This window comes from Podospora anserina, chromosome 7, assembly GCF_000226545.1.
Source record: "Podospora anserina S mat+ genomic DNA chromosome 7, supercontig 3".
NCBI classification, from domain to species: Eukaryota; Fungi; Ascomycota; class Sordariomycetes; order Sordariales; family Podosporaceae; genus Podospora; species Podospora anserina.
This window is the reverse complement of record NW_001914848.1, coordinates 110,080-122,873: the sequence shown is the minus strand read 5'-3', so window position 1 is coordinate 122,873 and position 12,794 is coordinate 110,080. Positions and strand designations below refer to the sequence as shown.

At 53.0% G+C, this 12,794-nt stretch overlaps 4 protein-coding genes across 4 annotated transcripts, besides 1 other annotated feature; 2 read left to right on the top strand and 2 right to left on the bottom strand.

The window, feature by feature from the left end:
- Positions 1–1,049: 1,049 nt before the first annotated feature.
- Positions 1,050–2,246, top strand: PODANS_7_1220 (uncharacterized protein; the record flags this gene model as incomplete). Its single annotated transcript, XM_001905393.1, has 4 exons — positions 1,050–1,379; positions 1,454–1,709; positions 1,784–1,883; positions 1,943–2,246. The coding sequence occupies 4 exons, from the start codon at positions 1,050–1,052 to the stop codon at positions 2,244–2,246; spliced, it is 990 nt and encodes a 329-aa protein (XP_001905428.1).
- Positions 2,247–5,347: 3,101 nt separating this feature from the next.
- On the top strand, positions 5,348–7,221 carry PODANS_7_1230 (uncharacterized protein; the record flags this gene model as incomplete). Its single annotated transcript, XM_001905392.1, has 4 exons — positions 5,348–5,600; positions 5,671–6,735; positions 6,798–6,897; positions 6,963–7,221. The coding sequence occupies 4 exons, from the start codon at positions 5,348–5,350 to the stop codon at positions 7,219–7,221; spliced, it is 1,677 nt and encodes a 558-aa protein (XP_001905427.1).
- A 777-nt stretch (positions 7,222–7,998) lies between these two features.
- Positions 7,999–8,082, top strand: a tRNA (tRNA-Asp).
- A 395-nt stretch (positions 8,083–8,477) lies between these two features.
- PODANS_7_1240 (uncharacterized protein) lies at positions 8,478–10,613 on the bottom strand (the record flags this gene model as incomplete). Its single annotated transcript, XM_001905391.1, has 3 exons — positions 8,478–9,524; positions 9,635–10,300; positions 10,413–10,613. 3 exons carry the CDS (start codon positions 10,611–10,613, stop codon positions 8,478–8,480), a joined length of 1,914 nt encoding a protein of 637 aa, XP_001905426.1.
- Positions 10,614–11,762: 1,149 nt separating this feature from the next.
- On the bottom strand, positions 11,763–12,785 carry PODANS_7_1250 (uncharacterized protein; the record flags this gene model as incomplete). The annotated part of the gene is made up of 2 exons (XM_001905390.1): positions 11,763–12,221; positions 12,276–12,785. 2 exons carry the CDS (start codon positions 12,783–12,785, stop codon positions 11,763–11,765), a joined length of 969 nt encoding a protein of 322 aa, XP_001905425.1.
- Positions 12,786–12,794: the final 9 nt, after the last annotated feature.

The window sequence follows — 12,794 nt, the reverse complement described above, 5'->3', positions numbered from 1 at the left end:
AGTCACGGCCAATCAAGACGGCCTCTAATCATTGGCGCCTCAGTGGCTGCAAACACCACCTCCAATGCAATCCCAATCACACCCTCACCTTGGTTCTCACCGAGAGCAATCCTGCGGCTCTGCTGACGACGTTGTCGAGTACCAACAGCCCTCGACATGGTGTGGCAGCCGCCGCACATGTTCATCTTCAAAAACTCATACTGATTGGCCTCTTGTTCTCCCCACCACACCACCTTTGATGGCGGCCGCCCACCTCTATGCGGCCGCAGAGACCCAGCCCCCGGGATCAAGGTTTCATGACTGCCTGGCAAGGCTGCTTGTATGCGTCCAAGTGCCGGAGAGATATCCAGCTTGCCGAATCTGACAGCAGTTGCAGCTCCTTTCTCAACATCAAATATAGTAACCCTCGTGGCGTTGGGGTCTTGGTAACTACCTAATAAGCGCTCTGAGACGTTGCTTCGGCCCCTTTCGTATCTGTCAGGATCACATATCCGGCCCCAAGGTCCACACTCTACACCGAGAAATACAGGGTGATTTGGTCGGCGTATACAATGTCCTCATGGCTGTCGGCACTGTCTTGGTCTCTTCTAGCCCCCTACTAGCACCCACATCACGGGCGTGACGCCGAAGATGTTTAGCTTCGCCGCTAGTGCGTTACCGCTTGAATTTCTTGTTTCCAATACCTCTCGGTCAAGTCTCGTTGACAGCATCCTAGTGTGTCTTCAAGCCCATATGATAATGGGCGCAACGCTGGTCGTCTCATCACAGGACTACCTAGTATGCGGTCAAGGAGACACCGAAACTGCAGGCCGGTCGCGCTTCGTTTTGGGCTTCTTGTGAAGATGGTGGTTCCATTGGGTACAAGCTCTCACGCAGCTGTTCCACTGTTGCAGCATTGTGATGTCCACTGTGTCGGACAGGAATGGCCTGACATCCAACATGGGACGACGAACATGAGGCTGTTTCAAGAAGCAGACCCGCGAGGTATCTACCTTGGATAGGAGGTTGTATGATCAGGAATCAAATATAAAAGATATATCACCTCTGGAATGTTATCTTGGAACACCCTTTTGTACATGATTGCCATCACACAAATCCTCACTTTTTCTTACTCTATTATGAATCACGCAGCCAACCCAACCCCGACCCTCCGCTTTGGCTTGGAGATTGAACTTCTCCTCGGCCCTCGCAAAAAAGGTCCCTCTCACTCCAGCTGGAAGTCCCTTGCCAAAGACCTCAGCAAACGCCTAGCCAAAGCCGGCATCCCAAACCACGTCAACGACTCCAATGACAAATCCGCTCACAACTACCGCGAGTGGTCCATCACTCAGGAAGTGACTATCCCCAGTCAGCCAGGAAAGAACCTCTGTATGTTCTCGGTTCCCCCAAACCCCCTGTACATCCCCGTCCGTGCCTACTAACAATGCACACAAAAAAGGGGGCATAGAGCTAGTCTCCCCCGTCCTCTCCCCCCTCTCCACAAACTTCTCCCCCACCCTCGCCACCATCTTCTCCCTCCTCCACACGCACTACACCGTCTTCCCCTCCCCCCACTGCTCAACCCACGTCCACCTCTCCCAGTCCTACCCCTCCCCTTTCACCCCCTTTGACCTCGCATCCCTTGCCAAATCCTGCCTCTACTTTGAAGCCAGTCTCGACCGGCTCTTCCCCTCCTCCCGCGGGGAGGGCTACTGGTGCCAATCCAATCGGTTGAATCCCGCCCTCGCGGGGCTAAGCTTGGGGGAGTGCATGTCTGTCATTGACGGCGCTTACCAGGACGGAGACGGTGTGGTGGAGGCGATGAATTTGTTTCCAAAAGAGTCTGCTTATGCGAGGGCGCATGGGTGGAAGAAGGATAGGGTTAGGGGGAAGGTGTACAAGTGGTTTGTGTTGCCCGCTGTACCGTGAAAGATGCATGATGTGGCTAACAAGGTTGAGATAGGGACTTCACTGGGATGCTGTCGGCGCCGGTGAATAAAGGGGAGCGGCAGCCTCGGGGCACGATCGAGTTCAGACAGCCGCCTGGGAGCGTGGTTGCTGCTGAGGCGGAGGGGTATGTGATCCTCGCGTTGGCGTTTATTGTCGGGGCGCTGGCCTATGGGTCGAGCCTCAGGGTAGAAACTGTGGGAGACAATGAACACGGGGGGAGTATGGAAGAGCTCTGGGCTCTGTTGGTGGCCGGGGGAAGTGTGTTGGGGTGGGATAGTCTTGATGAAGTGGAGGGTTTCTTTGCCAGGGTGGTGTAAGTTGGCCAGATGATCAGAATGATATGAATTACATGTATACCAGATAGAGGACTAGGTACCTCTTTACCATCCTAAAACTCAAGGGAAGCTTCCATACTCCACATTCCAAATCTTCAATCCATCCTCAAACTTGATCTAAGCCTGCGAAACCGGATCAATGACTCGAGTCCTCAGCTCCATATGCTCCAAGCCAAGATAGTAGGCCGTCTGCGCGAGCACGTGGCTGTGGCTGATCTGATGTCGCATTCCCGCCCTGCTCGATTCCACGTAAACTTCCCTCGAATCCTCAAAGAGAACCAGCGATTTCAGCTTCTGCTCGCTACGCGCAAACGAAACAGAAGCAACATGGGATATCATGGCTGGGAAGCAGTCGGTCAACCCAGGCCCGCGCCGCCTGTCGCTCCATCCTCTCCATGGTTCGTAAAGAGTCTCTTGTAGACCCGGGGGGTCAGATGATGAATGATGAAGGCTAGATTGAACGAGTTCCAACTCAGACGAGTGTGCCGCCGGATCTTGAGAGCTGTTACAATCAAGACAAGAGGCGCCTCTTGCTGAAGAGAGCTCATTCGGTGAGAAAAGGAGTAGGGCCCCTGAGAAAGCATCAGGAGGGTTCCGGGTGGTGGCGGCGAGACCTGTCGAGCAAGAACCCAGCCATGAGAGGGATCGTGTTCAGGTGAAGATAAGAGTCGTTCCACCTGCTCCCATGTACTTGAAGTGGTGTAGAGCGTCACTGGGTGATTCAACGCCGATATCCAATTGTCAGGCCTCTGGTATTTCCTGGCCACCTGGTCCAGTGACTCATGATTGAGAGAAGAGTTTTGATCGAATTGTAAACTTCTTCAGTATCGGTTCTCACGGCCAATTCTGGTAGGTTGGCTCAGTGGCTGAGTCAAAGTGTGAATTGTGGTCGACAGCAAGAACAAGCCACAATCGAGAAATCCAATGAAAGTTTGCACAGTGGGTATGTGTGTTGCGCCGACTCACCTGCACCAAATTTCATCTGACGCGGTTGCTGTGCCGATTTACCTACGGTATGCCGAGACCAAATCATCACACCCAACGAGATCTCTCCATGTCTCATCACATAGCCAGGAGGGCCTCAGTCAAAACTCGTTTGGCATAGACCATCATTTCGGAGCTACCCTTTGACTTCAAAGTGTTTTTCTATACATCTCTGCCTTCTGTGCGACCATATACGTCAAGAAGAAACATCTCGGAGATATGAAAGATTCATAGAAAGCCCTGAAAGAAAACTGGGATGAACGCCGAGACTACCGATGTCTTGATACCAGTCATATACCGGACTCATATATCAGTCTGTTTTGCTGCCCATGTTTGGCAGGATAATATCGTTGAGTGTGAGGACCTGTGAGATGACAAAAGTCATATAGACAGATCGACCAGTACGAGGCAAAGGGGGGGTAGACCATGATGCACTACTAAACAACTGGTCAGGCAAAGGCCAGCAAACATACAAGTGGAAGCTTGCTAATCGCATTGTTGAACAACAAATGGAGACTGCAGCGTAGGATCCTAATCATAACTTTGTTAATGCATAGCTTGTTTTTGAAGATAGTAGAGGTTTTGGAATTGCCGTCGTTGAATACAATGTGCTGCTAGTGTGACAATGGCGGCAAACCACTCCGAAACTAAGTCATGTGGCCAGATAGACTACCCGGCAATCGAAACATAGACGATGATAGGATATAGACAATGTAACACACCAATCAGCCCTGATTATCGTGCCTGGCTACAAGCTTTGTGGCAGCACCGGCGGAAACCATGGTAGATGCAGCAACGATAAGGCGACCTGGAAGCTTGCAGGATGTGATTCCGGCATCCGCCGACTACTCCTCCGGACGCAGCTGTGATTTGTGGACGAGCCTCAACGACATCCGTGTCACCGGTGGCTTCCGGAACAGGGGCTGCAGAGTTGCCGAGCACATGCCGGCCATCGGGTCTTGGCCGGGGGATCTCGGGAGCTGGCCGGGGATCCATTCCCGCCCCCGTTACCCCAGAAAATTTGATATGGGGAAAGGTGCTGGCCCTTTGCCGACGGCGATCCCGTGGTGGGTACGCAATTGCAAGAAACAGCCCTACGGAACGCCGAGGTCCACCATGGAGTTTGGTTGTTGCAGAGGCGGGAGGGGGACGGCGCAAACGGCAGAGAGACGGACTGCCCCCATTTCATCTTATTGTCACTGATAGTGTAAGACAAAATCTCAAATGGTTGAAGATGGCGCCATGGTGTATTGGTATGGGGATAATAATATAAATAAGCGCGGGCAGTCCTGTCAGTCTCGGGTGAAGCAAAAAATCGGTGTAAGTGGCTGCCACAATGCGGAGAAGCGCACTGAAAACCCTAACCCGGTGGAGATTGGGCACGGACAACCTTCTTGCAGCTTGTGTTGGTCTCATGACCAGATGCTTGTCATGCGTATTCCGGGGCATCCAATCACATGCCGCTTGGTCTGGGGCTTGGGGCAGCCATCAAGGTGCTTCGATATTCTTAGCACTGACAAGGCCTGGAATCCACTGAGACGCTCTAGAAGGTTTTTGAATTTTCGCAGCACCTCTACCAGGGCTGGGCACCTCGCCTACCCACACTCACGACTGCATCCCGTCGTCCTCCAAGAACCTGACAAGACAGCCAACCATAGAGCGAGTGTCGCAGCAGTTCGTATCGATCTTGGCACACGCTCCGTAACATTCCGACCCCACACCTCACCGCTGTGGTCCCGAGGAGCTGCCCAATAGGGAGCTCGCTTTAAGGGCGTATTGCTGTCGGATGCGTCCTTGCAAGCGGGTCTGTTTCAAGGACACCACTGCCACGGGTGGGCAGCGTGGGCTGGCCCTTCAGCCGTGCCCCACCTGCTGTCATTGCAAGCGGATCGATTTTTGTTCATCAAGAAATAAACCCAGTCAGCTCGTCAGTCATCCACTGTTTGGTCTTTTTCCTCGTTTACATAAGTACATAAAGAAGCCACAATCCGTCAAGTCTCTCATACTCCGCCGTGCGATTGTTTTGTGTAGCAGACCGCTCGAACAGAGCCGCCCATTGATATACGGAAACCACAGCAGACCCTACCAAAAGACCAATCATGAACCGCCCTTCGAGAACAGACGATGACTTTGAGCATCCTGATTGGAACCAGAACCCGCCGTTTCTCGCTCCCGACCTCACCACTTGCGAGGACCTCAATGGCATCGCAAACGCCCGCGAGCAGCGCAATGGCGCATCAGGAGGGGCAGCCAGTGCATTTGGGGTATTAAATGACGAGAAGGGGAGTTTTATCAAAAATTGCGACAAGCAAACCCGCGCTTGGGGGCGCAATCCCTCTGCAATGAGCGGTCGTAAGTTGTCCCTTTTTTTCGACACAGCTGGCGTCCTGTTTCAACGTCACTGACACAAAAATCACCACAGATCCGCCCATTGCAGCCCCCCAGACAGTGCTAGGTGGTGAAGGCCGAGCCTGTCATTCCCAGCCTCTGATCCGGCCCCCCTCGGGCTGGATTGGATGGCTTCTCTCTGTTGTCGCTGTGTCGACAATGGTGCATGTCGCCGGACACGGTGTACCGGTCATGTTTTCGGGTGGTCATCCCGTCGAGACGACCACCGCCAGTTCCAGTGCTGTTGTTCCCCGCGAATCTTCTCTGCTCTTGAAGCAGCTCACCAAGCGCCAGGACAATGGTCGCTGCGGTACAAATGACAATGCTACCGCCGACTACAACATGCCGCTTCATGTGGGCGCCCTGGTTATCATCCTCGCCGTCTCCGGACTGGCTTGCGCTCTGCCCATGATCGCCCTCAAGTTCCCCATCATTCGCATCCCCGAGCGCTTCTTTTTCGCTGTTCGTCATTTTGGTACCGGTGTCCTGCTCGCCACCGCTTTCGTGCATCTCCTCCCGACGGCTTTCATCTCTCTTGGCGACCCGTGCCTCTCCAGCTTCTGGACTGATGACTACCCCGCTATGCCGGGGGCTATTGCCCTGCTTGGAATTTTCTTCGTGGCCGTCATCGAGATGGTGTTTAGCCCTGCTCGTCAGTACACCCTTCGTCCTGGGAGACAAGCCGAGGACAGTGATGGGTCACAGGCGCAAGAGGAGCTTCCCCATCGTCACCGGTCTACGTCCTTTGGTGGCCACTGTTCCCAGGCACCAGTACTGGCTGCTATCACGAGGCCTTCGGGGACCACTCGCCGGGGAAGCCAGGCTGTTGTTGAGCCTGTTTCCGAGGAGAGTGTGGCGGTTGGGCGTGAAACCCCGGCCGTTTCCCCAGATGAGAAGATGAGGTCTAAGGAACTGCTTGGGAGCGCTGTGGAATCCCAGCAAGTCGGCCTTACTGAGGAGCAGCTACACAAGAAGAAGATCTTGCAGTGCATGCTTCTCGAGGTCGGCATCTTGTTTCACAGTATTTTCATTGGTATGGCGTTAAGTGTCGCCGTCGGCGGCAACTTTGTCGTCTTGTTAATTGCTGTTGCCTTTCACCGTGAGTAGCAAGTGCTTTCCTGTTTGTCTCAAAACTACAAGAATGCTAACATATCATTGCAGAAACGTTTGAGGGTCTCGCATTGGGAGCTCGTATTGCCTCTATCAACTGGCAAAAGGGGATGTTGCAGCCATGGTTCATGGTGTTGGCTTATGGATGCACGTAAGTGTTATTATCAAACAGCCGGTGTGTTCAACAGAAGATGAAGCTAACGGTGCCGTCTTCAGGACACCTATTGGTCAAGCTATTGGTCTAGCCACCCACACTCTTTACGCCCCCGACTCTGAGTTTGGCCTGATCTTGGTGGGAACCATGAACGCCATCTCATCGGGACTGCTTGTTTTTGCCGCCCTCATCGAGTTGCTCGCGGAGGACTTTCTTAGTGATGACAGCTGGGCTACCCTCCGCGGTCGCAAGCGGGTTGCGGCCTGCTTCCTTGTGCTTTTTGGCGCCATTTGCATGAGTTTAGTTGGAGCCTGGGCTTAGTGTCCGAAAGATAATACATGCCACACGGCTTTGTAATGACTCGTCTTTTTTCGAGTTGGAAGCGTTGGAGTTTATAGGGTCTCCAACGTCAGCCCCGGGTCTACGGTGCGACTTTTTGGGTTTTGTTTCTTTTTCTGGGTCTCGATGACTTGACCATATGGATATATGGCATCTTTTGGAGGGATTTTGAGGGGCTATTTGCTTTAACGGATATAATTTCAGCATACAAGATATTCAATTATTCCTACCAGGTAGATTTAGATAGGGTTCTCCTATATATATCGCAGCAGCTACTTGCTGCGGCGTTTCACTTTTTCCCCCAACACAAACCGACGTCCCCAGTTTACTCTCGTTCAACTAGATGACGACAGTAACCGCCACTGCTTACCATCATCAACAGTAAGGTGTTCTTCCGTGGCTCCGAGACTCAACCCGTCACCCGTCGTCACTATTGTTGATCGAAACCCTTGGCTTTGATAGAAAGTCTAGAATGGGGCGCCATGACGTCAAGACAAAGGGATCCACTTGGCGATAATAACTCGGAGGCAACAACTGGGCCACCAAACCCCAGTGCCGGCCTATGTATTGTGTCCAGCGCACTTCATCGCTGAAAGGTTGCACTGCTTCACTCCATATCTGACGAGGAAGGCCTGAGCTGGAAGTGGATCGCAAAGTGGTTCAAGGGATGGGATCGTGTATACTCCCCTTATATACACTACCTCCACCCATCCCTTGCAACCAATCCTCTCACTACGACAGGTGCTCAACACCTGTACATCTTCCGTAGTATAGTGGTCAGTATGTGAGCTTGTCATCCAGTCAACAACGCTCGAGACCCGGGTTCAATTCCCGGCGGGAGAGTACACTTTTGGCTTTTTACCTTTCTCCACCTGCCAAGGCCAATCAACCCCTTTTTTGCTCCTATCCATGTTCTACCCAACCGATTTCTCGACACAGGTTACCAAAAACAGTTGATTCTCGAATTTGGCACCTCCAGAGACATTTCCATACACGTGGGAACTATTTTTAGGGCGGGATTTTTCTGCAATCGTAATGGTGAATCATCAACCGTCTCTCCATTGATAAAAAGCCATATGTGCTACTACTATACAGCATACACCCTATACCTCCGGGTCAAGATGACGATAAAATGTGTGAAATCCAAACCAAGAAACCCATATACCAAAACTCATGCACGACATCATGAAACATAACACCTCCCTTTCTCTTCTCAGATATATCACAACACTCGGTTCTCAATGAGATGATCCTGGCCTGTGCCATGTCTGCTGAATACCCAACCACGCGTTCCCACCCTGAGCGTCCTGCGTTGGTCGAAACTGCGGTTGCTGTACCTGTGGCGGAGTCGTAGACCAGTACGGAGCACCCGTTTGCACATCTCTCGGATCCCGCTCCGTGTACGACGGGGATCGTGCCGGATAAGGCCCGCTTGCCGGAGTTGGTGGTTCCAATGTCTGCGGCGTTGACGCGTGCGTGCCCCAGGGTGAGCTGTCGTGCTTCGCTGCCATACTCGCTGGGCTTGTTCTCGCTGTCCGATAATGGGCATTGTCATTGACGCCGAGTTCTGCTGGGGGGTATACCGGGACAGATGGGAGCATTACCGGCGACTGCGGTTGGGTCGGAACGGTGTGAGCGTAGGAAATTTGCGTGACGGCTGGAGATGCGGGCGTGAGGGGCCCGGATGGTCCCCAACCGTGAGGCGGGATGGCTTGGTTTGGCTGGCGAGGTCCCTTGTAGTGCTTTTGGCGATAACGGATGAAACAGCAGCAGCCGGCGAGAAGGGCGATGAGAACCACGGCGCCTCCGACGGCAATCCCTGCAATGGCTCCGGGGCTCAACGGTGGTGCGGGTTCGCCTTCTCCGGTCGGGGCAGGCGAGGAAGTGGCAGGACCGACGTCTCGTGTAGGTGTTCGAGTTGATATGACGGCTTTCCTGGTCATCAACACCGAGAGATCTGGCGCGTTGAAGCCGCCGGACGGTGTGAGAACCCTAGCTCCTCCGGTGTTACGGCCACCCACGGCCGACATGATGAAAGTAGGCACGGCATATGTCGTAAGCTTTGGTTGATATCTTGCCCAAATGGCATTCTCTGGGTTCTCCTCACCAAGATTCATGTTGTGCTGCCCCCCGACCGTGTCTACGTCACATTCGTAACCTGTTGCGTTGGAGTTCGAGCCGCCGATGATGACCATCTGAGCATTATTGACAACATTGCAGCTCATCATGTTCTTTGGAAACGGACCGGTGACGTTGCTGTCCTTTGGATATGGACCCCTGATCCACTGGAAACTCGGGATGGTTAGGACGTAGATGTCATCGAATCCTGCCGTGCTTGGAGGGAAGCCGGAACCGCCATAAATGTAGCTACAGATTGTCAGCCTCTAGGTGATACAGATTTGGGAGTAGCTGGAAGCACAAACATGTTGTAACTGGACTGATCTTGAGCCCAGGTAGCACCTCCACAGAATCGACGTCGACTCTCTGGTATCCTTCCAGTTGCCTTTTGCGCATACCATTTCGAGTTAGCAAGGTCGTAGAGAAAGATGGTGTCCAAAGGCTCGGGTGTCAAGGTCCCATTGCCGTACAAGTCTTGACTACCACCAAAATAGACAAGCATGCCGGCGTCACCAACGGGAAGAAAGACCATCTCGCCTTCGGCCCTTCTCACGTCATCAGGGCCGGTCACATTGCTCCATGCGTTGCTGTCCATGTCGTACTTGATCAGTCTGTTAGATGCACGCGGCGGCCCTGTCCAGCCCGGAACGGAGCCATTGTTATGAAAGCCGCCGTAATAATACGCCTCTCCTCGTGCCGGGATCGATACACCGGCTCCAAAGCTCGTTGGAATGATAGCTGCCGTTCCAGTTGGCGGGCCGAAAGAATCCCACTTGTCCTTGAGAATGTCATAGACGTAGAGGAGAAAGTTGGTTGGGGGTGCCTGGTAGGTTTCGCCGCCGTACAAGTACAATCTTTTGTTGACCGAATCCTCCCACAACTTGCCGCCCATGACGCTTGGAACTGTCGCATTTTTGGAAAGGTTGGCATGCAGCGTGGGCATATCCTTGGTCTCAGTGCTGAGATCGCTAAAGATAAGGAACGGATCTGGATGGTAGGTATGTAGGCATCAGAAGAGGTCCATTTTGTTAAGAGCAAAGCAGATCAAACATACTTGTGTAATTTGAAGACGACGAGGTGAATGGCTTCCAGTTCACCAACCCGCCGTCTATGTACAGTCGATTGTCGACAACGGCCGACTGATGTCCATGGCGTCGGCAGAAATCCTTGATTGGATCATACTGTGCAAAAACTGACAGGGACAAGAATGATATCAACAAGAGAAAGACGAGAGGTTGAAGCCGTCGGGAAAGCATCTCTCCTGCTCTTTACGTCAGCGGCCGCCCGAGCCGGTGGGGCCGATGGTCCGAAGTTCGAGAAGGGAAGGCGCGCAGAGGCAAAGCCTGAGTGAGGCAAGTACGTGGGTAGGAACTAGGAAGGAGGGAAGTCTAGGTTGTGCGACTTCCGGGTTATCGCTCGAAGGAAAATAGAAAAACAAACGCTTCAACACATGGCCACAAAGCGAGAAGACGTCGTCGGTAAGGTGGAGAGAAAACGCGACAGATAGGCACAAGCACAGCAGGGTATGGAAAGACCTGATCCGGAAAACAAGGCCCCGGAAACATTGATATCTGCAGAGATGCTCACTCCGAATGTCGTGGCACCCCGGTTTCCGACACCCCATCCCGCAGCACACGAGATACCTCGCATTGGGCTTCGACAGCTGTCTCGTCCTCCCCATTTCAGCTTCTGCCACCCGGTGGACATTGGAGGGGCATCCGAGGAGGTGGAGAGAAAAGCGCAGCGGCGGCGTGGTCGACAGCTTTTCAAATCAGCGTCGGGAGAATTGAGGTCGAGGTCAGATGTGATTGGTTCAGGAAGCGTCGGGATGGCGAAGCAAGCCGGATTAGAGACAGAGATTGGATGATCACTGCTTGTGCGACAAAGCCACTCTGAACCTCGACAGCAATCACAGTCAACCACACCCTTCATGGTCCAGTCGAAATCAGCCCTGCCACTCGTGGCGTCTCCATTACCGGCTCCCCGCAGGCAGCTACTGCGGTCTCGAACCTGGCGCGTGGGAGCAGAGAGACAGCACAAAATACTGAACAGCCAATCCCGGGTGCAGGTGTATGCTGCCACCTTGTGCCCACTAGGCGCTTTTTGAATAAGACTTCATCAGCCCTACAAGTAAGGCCAGCCATTCTTGTCGTTTAGGGCGCTGGTTTCCTTTTCTTCTGACTCGATTCAGAAACGTCTTCCTCCGAAGAGCAACAAATGAGAATATCGATATTGAAGCAAAGGACTTCAGGCCATTTATTAAACGCAAACCGTCTCGAGCAGGTCAGACTAACTCTCTCTAGTCATATGATTCAATTTCAACAACAAGAGTTCCTCCGAAGCCCGCAGACCACGTTTCTGACAGGAACAAACACACCGAACAGGCCTGTGCCACCACCCAGGTCTCAGAGTCCTTTCACACCAACTCTTAGCAGGTGCCACTCAGAATTGAGCTTTTCCTGAAGCGCATCGTGCTTCAGCTCATTTACATCCCACCAGGCTGCCAGAAATCGGCCATGCAGGAACTTGGCCGCGGGTGTGGCCGCCCACACGGCAAAGTTACCAGGTAACGCCGCTGTTGCCAAGTTAGCCTCGACGCCCTCATTGATCCAAGACCTGGAGAGACAGAACATACCATCATCCCACACATCGATCATGTCCTTGGTGACGCCACCTTCTCGGGCCCCATCTGAGTAGATGGCACCAGGGTGAAAGCTGATCATCTGCAGCCTTGCTGGGTCTACATCCCTGGCAATTTGCTGAAACAAAACTTGGCCCGCAGTTTTCGTTGCCCCGTACGCGGACAAGAAGGAGTTTTCATTGTCCAGGTTATGCACCATGGAGGAAGAGACACTAACCAGATACTACATAGAACATCAGCGAGAAGGTTTGATCATGGTTTGGATGATGTCGCTTACCTTTTGCCTTTTACCTTGCTGGTTATAAAATCGCTGGGTATGGTCCAGAAGCGAGCGAACGTTGACCTCATATGCCTTCCATACTACTTCCAAGTTGGCCTCCACCAGTGCCCCGCCAGGGCCCAGAGCTACGGCGTTGAGCACCAAGACATCCACGACAATCCCATCCTCCTTCAATTCAGCCCACAGCTTCTCGCTTGCTTCCAGGCTCGAAACATCTGAGGAGTAGCCGCTGATTTTGGTGTTGGTCCCCGCAGTCCGAGCCTCAGCTTCAAGTCGCTTGACGCCGTCTTGGAGGAATCCTTGGCGCCGACCAACGATAATGACATGCGAGGACGAGGCCTGGACAAAGGCCGTCGCGATAGCAAACCCGATGCCACCTGCGCCGCCGGTGACGAGGACTGTTTTGCCCGCTTGATTGTTTTCGGGTTCGAGAGGGGAAATTGCTGGGTAAGACTCTCTATGCAAGGTCTTGATGGGAGGAAAGTTGAGTGAGAGACTAACAGCCATGGTTTTAGA